Consider the following 21,825-nt stretch of genomic DNA (forward strand, 5'->3'; position numbering starts at 1 on the left):
GCAGCCCTGATTGTTTTCTAGTTCTGCCCTGCCCGGGATATTTGCTATCTAGTAATTATACAAGGTGCATATTTTTCATGGTCTTCTTAAATATCACCTTAAGAAAACTTTAACCCAAGTCAAACATCAACTATTAAGAAAGATCCTGTCTCAGTAGAAATATCTGTAATACAAGTTACAGCCAGCTCCCCTGACACACAGGGAGCAGTACTGGTGATTGAGAAGGGAGGATTTCAGTAACAACCACGGGCACCATATGGGAGCACAGTCCAGCCAGGCACTGGACCGAATACCTTCATGCCTCAGCTCTTCAGCCATCACAGCCCCCGGCAAGAGGGCTCTTCTTTATTCCCACTTTACTTGTCCAGATTTAAAGAGGTCAAGTGATTGCTTGGGTTTACTGAGCAAGCAGGCTTCAAGCTTGCATTGACCGCCCCCTCCCGCCACCCCATTCCTCTGCTCAAAGCCTGGCCTTTTCAAGGCAGCTTCCTTTCTCTCCGATCATCACAGATTTGGGAGGATGGGGATTCCTTTATTCCAAACAGCAGCTGTTGCAGAGTGAGAAAACTGGAAAAGAACAGCCCTGTGTCCTAATTACCTATGGCAAGAAAAACATCTGTGTGGGGAAAGTAATGCAATTAATTCTCAAGTCTAGCAGTTGCATACATTAATTCATGTTAATTAATGCCAAATTACAAGATACTTCCTATGGCATCACATCACACACTCCTCGGAATTAAATATGGAAAAGTTCATCATACTTAATGCTATTACAGACCAGCCCCGGAGGGAGTGAAAGCGATTGGTCCCTGGCTAAGAAGCGCAGCCCGCTTCCTTCTGTTGCCATTAGGAGGAGAAAGGGAACAAACCAGGAGCACTTCACCAAGGGCAGGCAGCGCAAACCTGAGCCTTTCCCTCCCACTCCAAGTTCACGTGGAGTCGCTCTGAGCAAGAACTGTGTTCTAGGCCTCTTCCTGGGGCTTTTTCCGCATCATCCAGTTGTACATTTTGTACAGACAGCCCAGGGACAGGCTCATTGTACAGCCCCTCCTCACTATGGGCAGTGGAGGGAGAGAGGAGTTTGAGATGGTTTTCCAACCTTGTGAGACGGGTCTCGCAAGCCCACCGGGGTCCCCGACCTGACCCAGTTGAGAGGTGCTGACCAGAGATTTGCAGGCAGATTGTCCATCTCTTTCACATCGCTGCCTCTATACTATTGTTGACATCTCATATATAATCCATCTTTTATTCATTTTTTCCTGTGCAAACACACACAGATAGCTATATATACATCTGGCACAAAATTGGGTCCATATGCACATATTTTGGTAACCTACTTTTAAGAAACTTTTATTTTGGAATAAATTTAGATAAACTGAAAAGTTACCAAGACAGCACAGCTTTACCCAGCTTCCCCCATATCAATGTCTTATACAGCCATGGTCTATTTTTCAAAACTCAGAAATGCACACTGATGAAACATTATTAATTGGTCATCTCTTTGTGTAATATAAAGTATATTAAGCATTTCTCTATAAATCCTTATATACTCTTTAGAAGCAAGATTTTTTTTTTATAGCAGCTCCTTAAAAGAGCTCCCTCACTCTTTATGTACTAGAACTGGGCTTAAATGCCCTTTCCTAAACCATTCTGTGGTGAGGAAGTAGGAGGACCTTGAATGGGCATAGACCCGGGAGGACTGATCCTTGAGCACAGGAGCTTCTACCATATGGAGAAAGGATGCGCAATAGATTTGGAGAGGAAGGGAGGAATGAGTATTGGGCAGGTCACTAACACTAGCTGATACAGATATACAGCTGGAGGACTCAAATTCAGTTCAACCAGTCTTTTTAAGGACCTACTATGTGTACCAGACTGATCTAATCATTGTGAAAAAGAACAAAAGAGAAAATAGGAGTTTTATCAATGTTGATGATAAATGACATTTGTAAAAGTTTGAGTTTCAAAACACTTAGCATATGTATCATTTGTCTTCATTAGTTCTTACAGCCAAACTACCAGATAGTTGACACTGCCATCCCCAGTATGAATGAAGGTGGCAAGACTCAGGAAGACTAAGCGATTTCCTTTGAACTATGCAGCTAATAAGTGACCACACCAGAACTCAAGCCCAGGTCTCAAAGTTGCCAGTTTTCATTGTTTCTATAACCCTAAGTTACCTTAAAAAAAAAAGAAAACAGAAGTCAGCTGGAAGTTGTAAAAAGGTCTGGTGGAGTGTGAAATTGTGAGTTGGAGTTTTTGTGTGCTGTGGGGAGGACCATTCTGGCAAGGGTTTAGTCCCAGAAATTGTATTCAAGGACAAAGATCTTGAGTTATTCCCTAAAATGGAACTGTTAGAATGTCTGAAAAAGGAGACAGGGAAGGGTGAGTAGAGGGCTCTTCTTTAGTTTATCATTGGCAGTGATTTTCGCAGGCCTAGGTGGGTTAAAGGACTTGGGAGCTATTCCCATTTGTCATTTCTACATATGGCAGCCAGATGTAGGAGGCTGTGGGTAAAGCCTTCCTCCATCAGTCTCCTAAGAGCTTATCAGCAAGCACATCAGGGATTGTTCAGATGGAGCAAATGTGCTGGCTGCCCCTACTGACTCTCCTGGTGGAATACAGGGATACCCAGCTTCCTTAAGTAAAGATGGTCATGGGAATTTCCTTAAGGGAAATTAGTGAATTCTTATATTCAACTCTATATGGTATTGCCTATCCTTATTTCATGCAAATAACTATCTACTGATTGATTTCATTTGAAAGAAAAGATTTCTGCATGTATCTCTGATGTCCTCAGATCAAACTCACCACTCAGCCCTAACCAGCGTGGCTCAGTTGGCTGGGCGTCATGCTCAGAGCTAAAGGTTGCCTTCTCAGGGCACATGCCTGCATTATGGGTTCCATCCCCGAGAGGCAATGGATCAATGTTTCTCTCTCACACTCTCACTTCAATGATTCACTTCCTCTTTTTTTCTCTCCCTTTCCCTCTTTCTAAAAATACATAAATAAACTCACCATTCATGAAGCATCAAAAAATGTAAAATAACTTCCTTTTTCATTCTAAAAAATGCATTACAATAAAGAGGCATGTTTCAATGAATATTTATGCATTGTCTACTATGTGTCAGGAAAAGTGTCAGAACCTAGTAGTACAGCAGTGAATAACAACAAAAAAGAGGTAGGTCTCTGTCTTCACGTGGGTCATGTTCTCATGCGGGGAGTGAGAAACAAATAATGAACAGAGCGAAGGGTATGTGATAAATTTCACAAAGAGAATTCACAAACTAGTGTAAGATAGTAAGTAATAATGGAAGATCCTCAGAAATAACAGTGAGCTGAAATCTAGAACCATCTTTTGGAATAACCTGAAGAGAAGCATTTTAAGTAAAAAAAAATACAAATGAAAAGTCCCTGAAGTGGTAGAAAATTTGGCAACTTTCTGAACATAAAGTAGAACAGATTAGAAGAATCCCAGGGAGAGATGAGTTTAGCATAAGGGGAGGTTGGGTTGGTGGGCAGTGGAGGGTCTAAAGCCAAGGAGGCAGAAGGAGTTTTAAGTAAGGTAGTAACGTCTGAATAGTAGAGAGGCCAGAATAGTTGTGGTTGAAAAACAGGGACAGCCTCCCTGATACAGTATACGTCCAACAGAGTTCACGTTTGCTTAAGAGTTACTATGATATGTTTATCATCTGCTGTAGAATCTCAGGTGAGAACCTAGGTCTTAATGTACTCATCTATAAAATAAGAACAAAGTTTTTTACTTGAGAATCCCTTCTCTATTCCATTTTACTTCTAATTAGTAGTAGAAGAAAAACCTTTCTCTTGACAGAGACCCTGATTATTTATAGCAGCATCACTTCTAGCATCTGATGATTGCATGTAGCGTGTGTTTCCCTCTTTGTTACTCCAGGGTCATAGTGCGGAGGTGAAGCCTATTGAGAAAAAAAGTATGAAAGCACAAGTCTCATTGCCAGTTATTGAAAATACGTTCATTTGGTTTAGAAGGGAAAAAATGAATTGGCGGGAATTAGTGTTCTTGGATGGCAGGAGTTGGTAGAGGCAGAGAGCAGTGATGGTGTTGACAGTGAGTCAATTCATGACAACAGGTATACAGATAATCATGATGATAATGTGGTTAACAAAGAACGTGAAGTTTGTTTACAGCCTTGGAGTTAGCAGGGGAAGTAGAAAATGTCCCCTGTGATTCTAATACTGTGTGTGTGGAACCCCCCCCACCCTGCCCCGTTCTTTCCAGATTCACAATACCTGACTTGCCGAATGCAGAACTGCACAGAAGCCAACAGGAATAAGCCTTTCCCAGGCTACATTGACCCAGACTCCTTGATTGTCCAGGATGATTATGTGTTTGTTCAGGTATGAAAAGTCCACTTCTACTGATTGTCTCAAAGAAATGTTCCCATTTCTGTCCCTAAGGCAGCCCCTTTTGCCTGCTTCCTCTCTCGTAAGAGAAAAAAAAAAAGCATTATCTTTTCAACAAAAAGAGTATTACCAAGTATCAAAGCACCTATACTAAGAGAATATTAATTAGTTCCTTTGGGCTGTAGGGGGTCTGGGGGCACTGCTTCGAGCATCTCCCGAAGGGTGCACAGTTCCATTCATTCCCTCGTCTGCATTCCCGAGGACCCCCATCAGTCGTCAGGTGGGCGGAGCAGAAATATCAGTCTCTTCCTAGCAGGAGAACAGTCAGCCAATCAGCCTCCTCCCCAACATCCACCTTAAAAATAGAGAAACAGGTGGGAACAGGAAGCTGTGGGGTGGCTGGAGGTGGTGGGAGGCAGAGAAAAGGCAGTGAGTAATCAGCCGTTATTGTCATACCCTGACTGTGATTCGGAGAAAGAACTTAGATGAGATGTGTTCAGCAGGGTTTTCTCCTCCTAAGAGAGTGGGAAACAGTTCGAGAAGCCCAGGTTTCGTGTGCGTGATTGCATGCTTTATTTCTTTTCAGCATTTAAGGATTTAAGGAATCTCTCTCTCTCTCTCTCTCTCATACACACACATATGTGTATATGTATACATATGTGTATATATGTATGTATACACATGTGTATGTATAAACACACATGGATTGAGGCACACTATTATATTTATTCAGAAAGAAATCATAAGTTAAAATATTTAATCCCATGGTTTGAGGAAGCGAATGTTCAAAATGCCCATCATCAGCCTGTCTACTTTGTAAATGTTTCACAAACGATCACACACACACACACACACACACACACACTTCCTTTCCCTTCTGAGAAATGAGCAATGAGTACTCTGATGGCCTCCCATCAGTCATCCAGTGGCACTGAGATGGTTACCACACTGGTGCTCGCTCTCATTCATCTCTCTATCAGTTTTGCTTCTAGGAACCTTTTCTGTTGTCTAATGACCACTTATCATCCACATATATGACTTAAATATGAGAATCCACTCTGCACTTAGAGTTTCAGATCATGTCTATCCATGCCGCTAGGAACACGGTCCTGCAGCTGATTGCCAGGACTAAGAGGTGATCTGCTCACACGTTGGTGAATACGATCATTTTCTAGCCATATTTTTATGTGTCTGACGAACAGTCACCCAAAGTGCATGTTGACATTCTGAGTGTGCAAACTGCAGCTGACATCCAAACTCCAGGAACTTGCCTGGGTTAAGAGTGGCCACAGAAGCTCATAACGTACAGTGTACGATAGTGGCTTCCAGGTGCTGGGAGGTGGGGAATGGGGAGATGTCGGTCAAGGTTACAAACTTCCAACTGTAAAATGGGTAAGTCCTGGGGATGTAATATACAGTGTGGCCGCTATACATAACAAGGCCACATTATATACTTGGAATTTGTTAAGCAAATAGATCTTAAATGGTATCACCGCACACATACACACAATAATCTTAAGTGAAGGGATGGAGATGTTAATTAACTTTATTTGTGGTAATGATTTTATACTACACATGTATATCAAATCATCACATTTTACACCTCAAATTTATATATGTATATGTCAGCAGTTTTCAACCTTTTTGTCTCATGGAACACATAAACTAATTACTGAAATTCTATGGCACACCAAAAAGTATATTATTCTTTTTGCTGATGTCACAAAAAATAAGTATAATTTTCTTTCATTTCACATTGGATGGCTATTGTGTTGGCTGTTGTCATTTTTTTATTTGACAGTCTGAGGGAAAAGAGGTCAGTGCCCCTGAATACATAGCATCAGGTGCTGCATGCTATAAAAATTCTTGCAGGACACAGGTTGAAAATTGCTGGTGTATGTCAGTAATGTCTCAGTAAAGCTGAGGGAAAAGCATGGCTACAAAGGAGAGAGAGATTGGCAGTTCCCTGGAAGGTGCACATGCCGAGGTAGACACCACACCCCACCTTGCCCTCCTCACACCCATGGGGTTCATTGGACTGTGTGTGCACGGCAAACTTGGGCTTGACGAGGCAGCCCACAGATCTTTTCTGGGAGACAGAGATCTAGAATGACTCTGGGCCTGGCTTGACTTGCCACCTAAGGTGTCAACAGCGCTGCTGTGTGTTGGACATGCTGGCAGCCGTCAGCATCACAGCAGCAAACTGGAATCCAGCCCCGAGATGTGAGGCTCCACTTCTGCCACTGTGCCAGCCAGACCCCTTCCTTCTGAGATGGCCTGGGGACCCGTTCCCCTGGCCTTAGTCTTGGGGCTAGACAGCTGGGCTGCTTGATGGACATGGATCCCAGTTACCTCGAGGCTTGTATCTTTAAAAGTTAGTAAAAACTGAAAATGTTTCCTGGCTTCTGAACCACAGTGAAAATTGAAGAAGTGTGTTTTGGTCCAGTGGGTTCAGTCTGGGCCTCTGACCAGCTCATACACACTGTTTAAGTTGTTGTTGAACTGAATGCCAATGCCATTCCCTTGTCCGCAGTAGTCACTCACACCGAGTGTGGGCAGCTACCCCCTTCCATTCAGTGGCTGTTCCTCTAGGATCTGCAGCTGGTACAGTAGCTCTTCTTACAACCTGTGTGTTTCTGACCCAGCTGACGTCGGGAGGACGGCCGCACTACTACGTGTCCTACCGAAGGAATGCCTTCGCCCAGATGAAGCTGCCCAAGTATGCTCTACCCAAGGTATGGTCAGAATCCTTCTTCGCTGTAGTGTTTCCTCTGATTCACATATGCCTGTCTCCCCCCTCTTTCCCAACACCGCTCCAGTCTCTCCTTGTCATGGATTTACTTTCATCCTCCATCTTTGATCTCTGTGTCTCAAATTCACTTTGCCTCACTTTTTTCCCCCAGTCTCATCACTGTCCTTTATCAGCCTTCTCTCTCTCGAATTGTTGCAATAGGAATATCTGTATGAATTGATAACTGATTTGCTTTTGCTTTTCAGTAGTAAATATTTTCAAGCAGTGTGCATTGGTTTTCTAGCAAGACAAAAAATACACTTTGGGTCCTGTGTCTCTGTGCAATGGGTATGATGTGTTTCCATCCTAATATTTTTTGTTGTTGTTATTGAGAGGTGATGCAGCTATATGGCATCCAACCTTCGCTCTCTCTTTCAATGGAACTTATGAGACAGGTTGTCTTTAGAGTTCTGAGACACAGGTAATTTTTTAGATTGCCCCGAAGACATACACTCCTTTGAAAACAGTGGCAGACAAAAGTTAGAGACTCAACTGCCGAAGTCCAGGGCTCTGCCTGGAAACACTGAAAAACTGCGTTAATATGGAGCGCCACCTAGTGGAGGTCAAGCTAACGGGAGCTCAAAGCTGTGCATCTGAGGTCTTGAGCCATTGTGTGTATTTCAAGGGCCATATCTTGATCTTAGAGCAACAGAGATTTGTGTGACAGTACGAAGAGACTGTGTAGGTTTAAATCTAGGTATAGCTCAGCTTTGAAACCTTTGCATTAAACAAAGTACTTAAAGAACTTTTTTTTTTATTGAGTCCTGTATTTTTAATCCATAACTTCATAGTATGCTGTCTGGAACCAGCACCAGCTAGCTGCCCAGGAAATCAGATGGCAGATATAACTCAAGAGCACTGCAGGTCTCCTCCTCTCGGAGAGCCAATGGTAGCTAGTTGCTCTGGCCACTCCAGGAAGAATTCCCCGTAACCAGAGCATAGTGAAAGGTGAGCTGTAAACCTCGGCACATTAGAGATAATGACACATTAAATTGCACTATTAACTCCAAAGAACTATATTTATGTTAGTAGTTATTACTTCAGTGGCTAGGGGAATCGTGACAGTTGTAATTGCCCAGAACTATACGCCTCTCTACCTGTGTACGTTTAAATCCTCCTTGCATTTGATTTGGCTTCAAATGATTACCAATAAGACAAAGGCTTACAACTTTGGGGTTGTGCCTTAGAGAAGAATGGGATAAAGTCAGTGTGTAAAGGAAAACTGAGTGTTGTTAAAATTAGTCTTTGTAATCTCTTAGGAAGGCCCAGGAGAGACACGAACACCTTACTTACCTCAGTAAGACCAACAGACCTGGTTTCTCTTGCTCTTGAGCACTGAAATGAATTTCTGTTTCTTTGACCAACAAATAAAGCAGTTGACTTGCAAGACTTAGCACCTTCAAAGAGAAGAACTACACTCAATGAGGTGAAATGCTCTTGTTCAAGAAGCATGTAGGAACGAGACCAAATTAGTAAATGGTGGACTCAAGTCACTCCAGTCCCGCTCACTCTTAGGTATATACGTCTTGAGTGGAATAGGTCTCGGCCAACCCAAATGCTATTTGCAGCAGTACTGAGGCTAGAGCTTAAGCCTTCGGATTCCCAAACTAACATTCTTTATATTATACCTTTCTTCCCTTGAGATAAATCCATAGGTTCTATTATTAGAAGAGAGCAGTATCCCTCCAAATTTTAATAAGTGGAGGAGCACCCAGAAACATATTTCCATTGACCTAAGGAACCCCAGAAATGGTAGTTTAAAGATCAAGGAAACATCCGTGGACCCGTTGCTGGGGTGTTAGGAAACACACACTCCACATTTTTTCTTTAGAGACATCTTGTGGGCGCCACCAGATCACCGTTGACAGTCGGGCCCGGAGGCATGGCGCCAGTCGAGAAGGACAAGCTTGACTCTACACCCGAGTCGGCTGTCTGTCTCCTCCCACCCCCCACTCTCCCAGATGAACGAGCTCCATTACTCAGCCTCATCTGAGGTCTGAGAGAACATGGCCATGATTAATTTAGCCTGTCCTTAGAAAAATAGGAGCCCGTACAGCTAATGAATGTGTTATTTGGTCCAAGGGGGAGTGTACTACTTAAGGCAATGAGATGCCTCATTGCAGCCCCATTACACCTTCAAAGAGAAGCCCTGCTTGGTGGAGGGATCCTCAGTGAAGGCGCCTGTACTGCACCGCCCTCTATCAAAGCCTGGGCTGCTGTGGCTGGAAATGAACAAAGCTTCCTGCCGCTAAAGGAAACAAGACAGACCAGCCCTTTCTTGCTTAAATTTTCTTTCATCATCCGTTGCCATTATATCAGCTCTTCAATGACCATGGTTACACTGAGCTGTGTAGAAAAAAAAAAATTAATGTAACGGTAAAGATGGCCAGAGAAGGGGATGGGGAGAGTTTAGTATCGCTGTTCCCATGAAGAGCATGAGGCCGGCCGACAGGGAGACGGTGACAGTTTCCTTCCCTTAACTTACTTGGAGCTCATTCTGAGCCACTCAAGTGAGATAAATGAGGCAATACATATGAAAGTGCTTTGAGCATTTTGGAGGACAGATACTCTATAAAAGCAAGGTAATATTATTATTAGTATGGATCTAGTTGTCTGTGTGGTGGAAGATCGATGCGAACCGGGGTGTAGGTTGGGCAAAGGCTGCTTGATTCACAGCAGGAAACTCGAATTCTGGACCTAAATCTGCCACTAACCTGCTTGGAAACCTTGGGCTGGTTTATCAATTCTCTTTCCCTGTTCTGTTTGTATTCTTGCGTACAGTTTCAAAATGGGGAGCTTAGGCTTCACTACAATATTTTCTCACATGTGATACTCAGAATAAAATGTCCTTAGAGATGCTTCATGAAAATTTGGTTCTATGATCAAATAAGTTTTCAAAAAGAAAACTTATGGGGTGGAATAGGGGGGAGTGGTGGGGATAAAATGGAAACAACTGTGTTTGAACAACAATCAAAAAATGTAAAAAAAAAAAAAACCCAAACAAAAACTTATGTTCCTTCACTAGAGAGTAACGGTAGCTAGCTGGTACCTTGAAGGCTCTAGGATGTGTTGTGGACAAGAGAGTTATATAACGCAGCTTTAATCAGACCATTGTACCAAAGGACCTTTTTTTTTTTACATCTATTAAAATCTTAGAATGCTGATGTTCTACAGAACAGACTTCGGGCTAAGACTGTAGCAGAAGGTCTCGAAGATCACTCCTTGGTCTAAAATCCTGTGGCTCAGGAGAAGCGTTCACCATAAAGTGCTACTTAGGAGAAAGAGCACGTTTTCCTGATAGAGGAGGGTGTAGGCAAGAAGAAAAAACAAGTGTCATTTAAATATGTCAAAGCATTCCATTAAAATATGTAAGACCAACACTTTTTTTAAAAAGTGTTCAATATATGTAATTAAACTATATGGATTTGCCCTTACCTAGCGGTGGCCATTGTTGTTATATGACTGGTTTCCTACCTGCCATAAGCACTGGATATGCCTATGTTTTCAGTTCCACATCCCAAAACTAAAGGTTCGAGCGAGTGGCATAACATCCGTGACGCACTCTAGCCTCGAGAACTATTTAATGGGATATGTATTGTGACCCAGACTGCAGAGGTTCACCAATGCACACCCTTACTCCAAAGGCACCAAGATCTATTTTGTAGGGGCCAGGTTATTGCTGAAATACTTTCATTGGAATTGAGGGATGCCCCTGTAACCTGCTGACAAGCAATGGCCCATGAATTGGGGGTAGTTATTTAAAGATTCTAAGTGCCAGGTTAAGGCCTTTATCCTATAGGAAATGGGAAGCCATAGAAGGTTTGCCCTCCATGGTTGAGTAGCCCTTGCACAATTTCTACGGCTAATTTCCTCCACTGTAAAGGGAAAAAGATACAGAAAAAGAAAAAAAAAAACCTTGGGTGAACTGATTTTTGTGGAGTAGATTAGTTAGCACCTAACATTTGCAGTCAACAGAAAGGCCACACAGCCACACCAGCCTTGCTGAGTTAATAAAGGGGTGTGAAGGGCTTGCTTCCCTGAACATCTCTAGCAGGTGGAGCAGATGCTCAGTGCCCGCCCCATCAAAAGTGGTCCCCACTGTCTGGCTCATTTAATCCTCCCAGCTCCACAGAGGGCACACGATTATCTCTATTTTGCAGACAGAAATCCTGAGGCACAGAGTTTAGTTCACACAGCTAAGTTACAGAGCCAGGATTTGGACTCAAGTACTTTTATTTCAAAGTCCATTTTCTAAAACTATTTTGCTCTACTGTCCTCTTGCACCAAAAAGTGTACGGGGTGCAGAGCGGGGTCGGGGGCAGACTTTGAAGTTGTTCGCATTCAAAAACTCCACGCCACAGAATTTGGCCTCCCTTCTCTGCCTTTGGAGCCTGTTTTCTTCAGGATTGGCTTTATCTTCTCCCTCCACGCTATGTTTCTATCAGATTTAGACTTTTAGTCATAAGAGATGCATTTCACTCCTCTAATAATTCCAGCTTCATTCCCAAATCCTGGTCAGTGACTTTGCTTGGGTCATATATCCATCATAGACCTAATGGATATCATCAGGGATATCGGATATTCTGAATGCTAGGCCTACAGTTCTACTTGTGGTGTTGAAAGTGGAAGGAAGTAACAGAGACTGGGTATAAGGAAGAAACTTGTCTGCAAGGGATAAGGATGTTTTTCAATGACGATCCAGATAAAATTATCAGAAGAAATGTCAATAGACATTGGGCTGATACAGCCACCGCCAACTTTCACTCTAAAACTTAGTTTGCAGTATTGACCACATTGAATTAATGGGAAGGATTCCTTTCTGACCTCCTCACTCTGGATTCTCTCTATCAAAGTGTGACCAAACCCTATGGCTGAGGAATACCAAACCCTTTAGATCACAGGTGGCAAACACAAGGCCCGTGGCCCTAATCAGCCCTCCGCCTTGTTTTATCAGGCCTGCACCCCGTTAAGGGCCCAGCAGCACCAAGCTCCTTGCCCCTAGTTAAGGAGTAGTTACAGTCAGCTCTTTGAAGGCCACCGTGAGGCTGATGTGGCCCCCGGTGAAAATGAGTTTGACACCCCTGCTGTAGAAGAGGACTTCTGCTTTCTGGGATCATTCGAGTTCATTTTGATCATGGCCGAAGAAGGGAGAAACTTGTTCCTTTATGTCTAAAGCACAGTCAGAGCTGAATTGCTGATTGATTGATTGATTGAACATGGACATATATTACAAGAAGAAAGTCAGATGAGGAGGTAGGTAGAATTTTGCCATACTGGAATTTCAACCAAGAAAGATGGACAGATCTCCTGAAGCTTTTCACAGGTAGAAAGGATGGTTTGTCTGGGAACATTTGAGTGCTAAGTTTGCAAAGGCCAAGAATCTTTCCATGTTGTTGTACTTTCTTTATGCTTATGTATAATTTTGTTGTTTGGTTTTGATTTCTGTTTTTTACAAGTTATACCAATGCCTCCCACCTCGGGCAAAGGGTGAAGCCGGCCGAGGGCACACGGAAAGGCCTCTGCCAAGGGAGACACGAAGCCTTGGCCTGTGTCAGCTTCTGTCCGAACACCCACTTTGCTGGTGTTCTGATGGGGAAGGAGGATTTGAAATTCCCACCCCAGGAACATCTGCTCGCTGCTCCCACATCACCTTTGCCTTGTTTCTACCTCCGGGACCACCAGGGTCTTGAAAACATCATCAGTTATGCAGATTATTTTTTTTCCTCTTTTGCATAAGGTTTCCTGCTGAACTTCTCAGAGTAAAGGTTTAGATAAGCAGCTAAGCTCTTAAAAGCTCATTAACGTGAAGATTAGTGCTTTGGTTTCTCAGGTGAACATTATTCCTCAAGGGCTTCCGGCGGTTGCTGAGCCTTTGGACAGTGCTTATCAAACTTTAATGCACATATTAATCACCCATGGATCTTATTAAAATGCAGATTTTGATTCAATAGGTGAGGCTTAAGGTTCTGGATGCCCGCACTGTGCCTCGGACCACACTGAGAGATGCAGAGCTTGTCCATTTTCTCTCTGTTGCTCCAGCTTTTTGTGAAGGAATATGCCCCAAATAATCCTGAGCATATACCATGTCGTAGTTGGCAAATACATCAGGATGACTGATTTTCCGAAGTCATACATATTTGAGAAAGTATCCTTCAAATTATGTAATGAGGCAATTAAATTATATCTGAGCTACCAAGCATCTCCCTATCCTATTTTCTCATGACCTTGCTGCCTAACCCCATCAGCAAGGAAGGAAATATGTTAATAACACTCAACTAATTAATTATTACTTCACAAATATGTGAAAGGAAAATCTCTATGTTCCGTTACAGTTGCCTAAGTGCCTATTCCAGTATTTCTCATTAAATTCCACGCTCTTTGGGTGCCTGTCAGGTTAATTTATAAAACTCTTCCTCACTTCCCTGCATCTTGCTTTAGGACATGCACGTCATTAGCACAGATGAGAACCAAGTGTTTGCAGCGGTCCAAGAATGGAACCAGAATGACACCTACAACCTCTACATCTCAGACACCCGTGGCATCTACTTCACCCTGGCCTTGGAGAATGTCCAGAGCAGCAGAGGCCCTGAGGGCAATGTCATGATCGACCTCTATGAGGTATGTCACAAGACACGGGTGGCCCTAAGCCATTCCAGTGCCTGGTCTGGGTGATGAAGGCCCAATATTGGCTGTTTCCTCTACCACGTTAAATGTGAGGGAATTATGTGGCCTCATTCCTTTTGTGAGAGGGAGTGAGTTGTTGAACATCTGTATTGGTTAATTTGCAATCCACAGGATAGCTCCTGGAGGGATCCTTTTTCCACCAAGTCCACAGGCCAGGAAGCCCCGGGGGCCTGGAGCGTTTCTGGGGAAGCTGTGAAGCAATGAAAGGGTTTCAATGAGAAGGATGGAGTGTGAAATTTGAAAATAGTCTGAGGGGCCGGCAGGGTATCAGGATGTGTAGCAAAGGGGACAGTGGACCCTTATGTTGGAGGAAAAGAGTGAAGGGAACATCTTTGCATGGCTTCATAAGGTATTCCTTTGGACTTGAACACCATTCTAACCAGATAACCTCCACTCGCTAATCGCCAGTCTCTGAGGGATAATGAGTGAGAAAAGATTACTAGGTCTTCCTTTTTCCTAAATGAGGAGTGTTGGGGGAGAGCGATAAAGCAGTTTACCAGTCTGCCCTAAGGGAACTGTAGTCCTTTGTTTCTCAAAATGACCAAGATTAAAGATAAAATCTTATAGGTTGGATCAGTTATTCTTCTTGATGAATGCTGATGCTGTAATTTCCATTTAAGACACATTGGGTAGAAAGAAAGCTGCTATTTTGAGATGGATTGTAGCCATTTGTCAGTCTTTTTTCAGCTATTTGTCAGTCATATCTTGAGCTAGGAAGGATTGATAATGGTTTATAATGACCCATTAAAGAACACATTCAGAATTTGGGATGTGTAATCATATACCTATATTCTATCTGGAAAATACTCTAAAACTGGTTCAAGTATATGCAATCATAATGAGTCTATCATTTGGTTGAGTTCAAGTTCAGACAGTTGAGAGGTTATTGTATAAAGAGAAGCATGTATCTAGTATGCCAAGGAAAGAAACCAATTTCACTGAAGAAATTTCAATCTATCATTTAAATTTCTTTAATGCTATCTATGCTTCTTCTCCTTTAAAAATTCTTAGGGATTTTCTTCCACTATTTAAACTTCTCAGTATGTATAAAGGCGTGTTAACAAACTATATGCCAATTCAGAGCCCAGAGATTTGTCATGGGAATTATGGTAGAATAGCAAAGGAATAGTGTGTGTTTACATTTAGAAAAACGCTCTGCAATCTTTTTAATATATTCACAAGTTTCTTCCACTTTCTTTCCTGCTCATGTTCTAGATAAATATGGTATCAGATATCTCAGCCTCAAACTAAACATTTATTCTGGAAAACGTTTACCCATTATGGTGATTTAGTTTCAGTTTTGTGTTGGATAAAGTTGTGATTGAGAGTATAAATTTTGGAGTCGGGTTGCCTGGGTTGAGATCCTAATGATGGCATCTATACATATTCTTGAGATACATACTGTAACTTCTGAGCCTCAGTTTTCTCACTGAAAATATGGAGATAAACAGGGTACCTAGTTGATAGAATTTCTCTGGGGACTTACAAGTCAATGTCCTTGAAGTACGTGAACACTGTCTATAATACACAACAAATTACGGGTAGCTTAATGCACATTATGTTCCAAAGAGTTTAAGCCCCAGTGCAATATTCTGTTCTTGTAGTCTTAAAAATCTTTTCACATTGCTTAAATGTCTAACATATTTCCACTATTTCAGATCTCTGCTCCTTCCCATATTGCAATTAGCATGGCCATATGACATTCTTTAACACCAACTAGTTGTCTCCTCATAAACAAGTGTAAATTGCTACATTTCTTTCCTCATTTGTAAATGTCTTATAAACATTTAAACTTTAAGGGTGTCTTGTTGAAATGCCATGTGTTATCTTGCCTTGATCCAGCGCTTACAATGGGAAGATCTTGCCTCAAGTGTCTGGCGGATATGAAGTCAAAGCAGTTGTTCCAGATTAATCACCCAGTTTGCTTCCCTGCTCTTGGCTCTGTCCTTGTTCTCTCAAAAATATTTTCTGACTTTCAGCATGCATTTCCCCCTTCCTGATTACTCCCTCCCCTCTTCTCCAGTCAATGTGGAATAATGTCTCCGGATAAATTTTGTTTTCTGCCAAACTAGAGAACATTTTAATTGGTCCCTTGATGATAGAAGAGATGACAGATTTGGACAGGAATGACTTTGCAATGTCCTGTTATTTGCAACTGTTTTCTCAAATGGTTTTCTGAATTTAAACACCACTAACAGGTAAAGAATGAGAAGACGAAGCTGGGTGACCTCTGGCCACGGCAACCATTTTTCGCTTATTCCTTGTGTTTCCTCTTGCATTTCTCTTGCAGTCCACCACGACTGTCTGTAAGAAATCTGCTGGCTCTCATTATCATCACAGTAAGAGCAGTGGGGTGACTGCGTTATGTAAAGGTGTTCTGCATCCTGGGGCCTGGGAAGAAGATCTTTGTTTTGTTAGCCTGATAGTTCACAGCAACTGGAATTGAAATTGATGTGATCAGACTGGCAGTGCCTTATCTGCTGATTACCTAGATAGAAAGAATATTGGCTGGCGAGGAACCTGGCACAAATGGGCCTTAAATCTGATTGTTCTGGCTAGCAGGACGCTGGGAGCCATCTAGCATGAATTTCCCAGTAGAATCGCAATGAATGATGAGCGCTTAGAAATAAATGAAAAGCAAGAAAATCCATAAATGAAGTAATAAGAAGCAGAGATGAGCAATCTAGGAGGTGGAGATGACAGAGAATACGTGGAGTACACATCTGCTCACCTTTGGGGGTGACTGAGGTGACCTTCGGGGTGCTTTCTGTATGCCTCTGCCTGCCAGTCACCTGCCAGCCCTGGATGTGTGTACTCTTTAAGCTAGTTTAGCAGAGGGAAACTACACAATGTGTTAAGTGTATGTATGATGCGTCAGTTTATCGGGGATGTGTACTGTGATGAGTCTTTGTGGGAAAATGCAGAAAGAAGCACCGTTCTCATTAAAATCAATCACTTGGCTCACACACATTGGCCCCCTGTGACAAATGCAGTTCTCTCTCAGTAGAGCGAGTATGTGTATATGACAAGTCAGGGAAATGTTGGGAACAAAGTGTTGGGGAGCCATATTATATGGTAAACTTCTGGAAACACCCGAAATTTCCCTTGGTATGAGTTGTTCATTGAACATAGGCCCCATTCAGGAGAATCAAGAAATGGGAGCCGGGGAAGTTGGAGACGGAGCAAAAGTACTGGAAACTGATGTTTGTTAATGAAAGAGCATCATGATGACAGCAACTAGTTTGGGTGTCATCGTGTGTCAAGCACTGTGTAAAAACCCATCGATGACCATCTAATTCAATTCACACGTTCACTTTCTGACGTGGACTGCAGTCACTCCCGTTTCCCACGTCAGTAAAGGCAGGCAGAGAGAATAGGATCATTTCTGCAAGATTACAAAGCTAGAAAGTGGCAGATTTGGCATCTGAAGCCTAGAGTATGCAAACTCATAACTGCACACTGTTTTGTGTCTCTGGAAGAACCAGTAGCGATTGTCGCTGAGTAACAGCTATAAGATAAAGGAACATTGAAGGGCAGGGTAACTAGTATTAGACTTTACTTAGCAGTAGCAGAAGTTAAACTGGAAACAGAAAATGGTCTGGGAAAGCCAACCTAAGCAGAATGAACAAATGATTGCTCTGGACCTGTTCCCTACCTTCTGAACCAAGTCCTGAGCCAGCAATCATGCTAAATTCAGTGCTGTTATATGGCTCCCAATTTTGTGGAGTGTTGTGTTTGTGTAAAAGGAGCCTAGAAACAAATGTCTTAAAATTCTGTCATTCCTAAAGAGCATGGTGCTCCAGTGGCACCACATGCAATGGGTCACAGAAGCCAGCGTGCCTGATGGTGGCCGGATCAAAAGAGATGTGACGACTGTGTCTGAGACGTGTGATTCCTCGCCCATGCATCTGGTGTGGATGATGAGAGGGAGCCTGACAGCTTTAGACAAGATCTTTCCTCCTCTGGGAAGTGAATATTAATTAATAATGATGAAGAGCACTTTGGCTTAATGGACAATGACAGTTCACCCAGCCAAGTGGAAAGGTTTGTGTTGGGAGTGAAGCCACCTGGCCAACGAATTCAGAACGCCCAGAATGCGTGCCTACACGAGTGAGCCACAGCAGGTGTCAAAAAGACGTGGTGCGTGTTTTGTTAGACACATAGTGTCCTCTCCATGTTATAAGTATGCTCTCTTTAAAAGAGAAAGCTCACCTGTTATGATGATGGAGCTAATACCTTGATGTCTTAGGGAAAGATGGCCTCTTACAATCCAGTATGGAGGGGGTAGGGAAGAAAAAAAACCCTCTCCCATCCAGGATATGTTTATTACAGGACATAGAATGTCTCATCGAATTACTGAAGACTCTTGTCTGCCTCGGAGGAGAGTGCTGCATGATCTAGGCAGCAGGGAGGCTGTTTTGACAATGGGTTCCGTGACTGCAGAGGTAGTCCTGTCACCTGCTGAGGATGTGTCTCTCCTGGCTGGGATCCTCTCTTTAGAACAGAAAAATATCCTACCCCCTGAAGCCCAAAGAAATCATGCTCAGGAGTGTGCTCTCTTTCTTGCCACAGTTTTTGATTCATCGCTTTCATTTTCTTCCAGTGTTGACAGCTTGGGTTTGTCATGACAGGCTGAGTCACAGAGGGTGGGCAGGATCATCTCCCAGTCAGCATGAGAGGCAGAAATGAGCAGAACTCTGTACTGGGGTCTTCCCAACTTAGCCTCCACACAGGACATGGGAAAGATGGGAGAGGAAAGGACCCTCTCACGGTAAATATCAAAAGGCGAAGGAGATAACTGGACTCTTCCCTTAAATCACCAAAGAAATCCAAGTCCCAGCACCTAGCATATTCTAACTCTCAAAAAAAGGTCTGTAGAATGAATGTATTATTTTTTAGACATACTAGATGCTCTATCTCCAGTGCTTGTAAGAATATATGATAAATAGTAGAAGCTCAAAAATATTTATTGAAAAACTATGGAGTAAATGTACTACTGAATGGATAAAAAGCAGCTTCCTGTAAATGTGGTATCCATATATGGTACTTCTCTCAGAAAGCTCTAGGGGGAGAGAGAAGTTTGAGGAAATAGTACAGTTAAGTGTGTGGCTCCTAGAGTTAGGCAGACTGACGGGACGTCCAGTTGCACAGTTCTCTAGGGGGTGACCTTTGGTTTTCTCATCTGTCACGTGAGGATAACACCGACTCTACCACTTAGAGCACATGGACTGACTGATGAGCTCAGGCTTACAAAGCCTTCCATTTAATGCCTAACACTTCATAAGTGCCTAGTAAATCTGGGGTACTGTTATTGTGGTTATGTCTTCTAATGCAGAGGTCTTCTGCCTATTTTATTAAACACAAAACCAGGACTTCTTGTACAAAGTGACTTTTCTATTATTAATGTTAATGAAGGAGTATGGGGATTTGCATGACAATCCACAAGTTATACTACAGTGGGAGATTATGATGGAGAGAGGACAGGTGATGTCACGATGAATTAACTTGTTTCAAGGAGTGTGAGGAGTCCTAGGGAAGTTTGGGGGAGGACTGGTGCCCTTAAGAAGTTTATGGACTTGTTAAGAGCCAAGACATAGGTACCATCTATGTGAGAGACAAATTGGAGGACAGAGAAAGAGTTTGGGACCATTCAGGAAAGAAAGAGATGCCCGTTTTTTGGAAAAAGGTTTATTGAGCTGGGCCTTGAGGGATGGATAGGTAGAGAGTGTCAGGGTGTGTGATCCAAGGGACTGGGGAGCAGCCTATGTGATCAAAGAGAGCAAGATATCATCCTGGGGCACAGTGTATGTGTCGATGTGCTTTGTGATGGCTTGAGGTTTGAGCTATAACACTTCACATTTAAAGTCTGATCCAAATGGCTTATGTGATATCAGAGAAGAAGAAACAATCACTAATCACCTTTGAGACTTCTGGTTTAAAATTCCCCGTATGAGAGGCAAAGGAAGAAAAGTGGCCCCTCAACACATTCGGTGTCTCTGCACAGAATTCAGAAACACGGAGCAGGTCACAGGTCTTTCCCCAAAGGAAGAGACTCCCAGCAGTGAGACATGTCATTCCCATAGGAATATCTATCTGCCTTGGAAAGAGTGTCTACATGACGGTGTGTCTTCCATGGGGAGTGGTACTTTCCCCACCTCGTCCCATCCCTCAGCCCCACTCCGTTCCATATTAGGCACAGGCTGGGATACAGAGGGAGGTTGTCTAACAACACAAACGTGTCCTCTCGTCCTGGGGGGAAGCCCAGACCTCCCGTGCATGCATAAACACACATGCACACAATTACACGTATCCCATATTTTGGCCACTAATACTGCTCCTTTGATAGCCAAAGTCCTACAGTAAGAGGGGGAGAACCCGGGAAATATCTGATGAGACCTCACAGAAGAGCCCTGGAGGAAAGTGTCTCATGCATGTGGGTGCACCAAGACACACCAAAAGATGAACTTCTCAGGCTCAGAGTAAAAGGAACAAGAAAAGGTGGGGAAAAAACCAAAAACAACCCCCCCCCAAAAAACCCTTATGAGCCAGGGTGACTATCTTTGCAGACAAGTCGAAAGAAGCAAACAATAAACGGGGTTTTCACAGACTAAGTGCCTTGGCTGCAAGAGGAAACTAAGCAGACCCTCTCCAGCTCTATCCCCTCTTGTCACACAATCCCTCCATCCTGCCAAGTTTTTATGCTTCCCGATAAACCTGAAGGCCAAGCTGCGAGAGATGAATTACAAAGTGCAGCTCTCTGCTCAAGTGGCTTTTGATAAGGCCAAGCAGTCGGGAGCCAATAAAGTCACCGCTCCTGCAAATCAAATGAATCAACTGCTAAACACACAGAACCCTTCTCCGCCACCCTGCCCCAAAGAGGGGGAGAGCAGAGAGGGAAATGGGCAATGAAACTATGGGAAGAGGTAATATTTTCCTTCCCCCTGTACCCACTGTAACCTCCTAGAGTGTCCAGTGGGCAAGACCACGCCGTTTCTCATGAAAGAGTGTGCTGTGCAGGGAAGACAAGTATGTGACTTTGGGAAAATTCTGATTTATGAAATGTAACGTTTAAGGAACTGGCTGTTTAGTCGTATTAAATATGTAACAGCCTTTCGAGCATATGCAAAACCAATATGAGTTTCCCTGGTATAGTGAGTGAATAACTAAAATTATCTGTAATTAACATGCCATTGTTGGGAGGTCGAGTGCCCCCAGAATTTAAGTCTCCCACCTTTGTTGAGGGTCGACAATGCATAAGAAGCTCTTCTGGCTTCTGGTGATTGCCCTAAATGAGGCTTGTTTTCCTAAGCAATTGAAAGCATTCTTCCCAGTACCTCATTTATGCCATTTATTGGCTTAACAAACTTGTCTTCCAAAAGTGTATGAAGTTGGCCCAACTCTAAATTATCCCAGATGCCAAATCAGCAGGTACAAACTAATGAGGTTCGAATGTGTCCAAAGCAGAGGCACACCCTGTGTCTTCAATTGATTGAAGCCCAGACTCTTTAAATAGATCCAGAGCTGTCATTGCTGAAAGAACACAGGAAGTCAGGCAATTTGGGTGTGAACCCTAGCTCTCTATTATCTTAAGCAATTACCTTTCGTTTACACCTCAGCTTCCTCATCCATAGGGTTGGTGTAACAGCTGTCACGCAGGTTTGCAGTGAATATTGAAGGTTTAAGTGCAGGGTGCTGGGCATAGTGCTTGGCCCATCAAGGCAAGGACCCACGCAATGGTTCTACTCTTCTGCCTAAAAAACGTTGTATGATAATAGAAAGGGCCTGAGTTAAATTCAGTCAATTCAATCGTTCAAATGTGCCTGCCAGCTTACTCGCTTTTCCCTGCCTGTGCTCCAGAAAGGCGCCTGATCTAAGCTTCTGTTTCCTCATCCTCAGATGTGGGTAATGATAAGTATCTGATGCGTAAGGCATGCAGAGCATTGGAATGTGCAGTTTGACGTGTTCAG

General features: G+C 43.1%; 1 protein-coding gene across 3 annotated transcripts in view; it reads left to right on the plus strand.

Moving 5' to 3' along the window:
* Positions 1–21,825, plus strand: part of SORCS1 (sortilin related VPS10 domain containing receptor 1) — a 480,154-nt gene that overhangs the window by 357,317 nt on the left and 101,012 nt on the right. For all 3 annotated transcript variants that reach the window (XM_053922501.1, XM_053922500.1, XM_053922502.2), the window contains exons 7-9: positions 4,259–4,377; positions 7,029–7,118; positions 13,613–13,792. In XM_053922501.1, coding sequence (XP_053778476.1) covers positions 4,259–4,377; positions 7,029–7,118; positions 13,613–13,792 — 389 coding nt within the window. The remainder of the gene's footprint in view (positions 1–4,258; positions 4,378–7,028; positions 7,119–13,612; positions 13,793–21,825) is intronic.

The sequence above is a fragment of the Desmodus rotundus genome, chromosome 4 (assembly GCF_022682495.2).
Source record: "Desmodus rotundus isolate HL8 chromosome 4, HLdesRot8A.1, whole genome shotgun sequence".
NCBI lineage: Eukaryota > Metazoa > Chordata > Mammalia > Chiroptera > Phyllostomidae > Desmodus > Desmodus rotundus.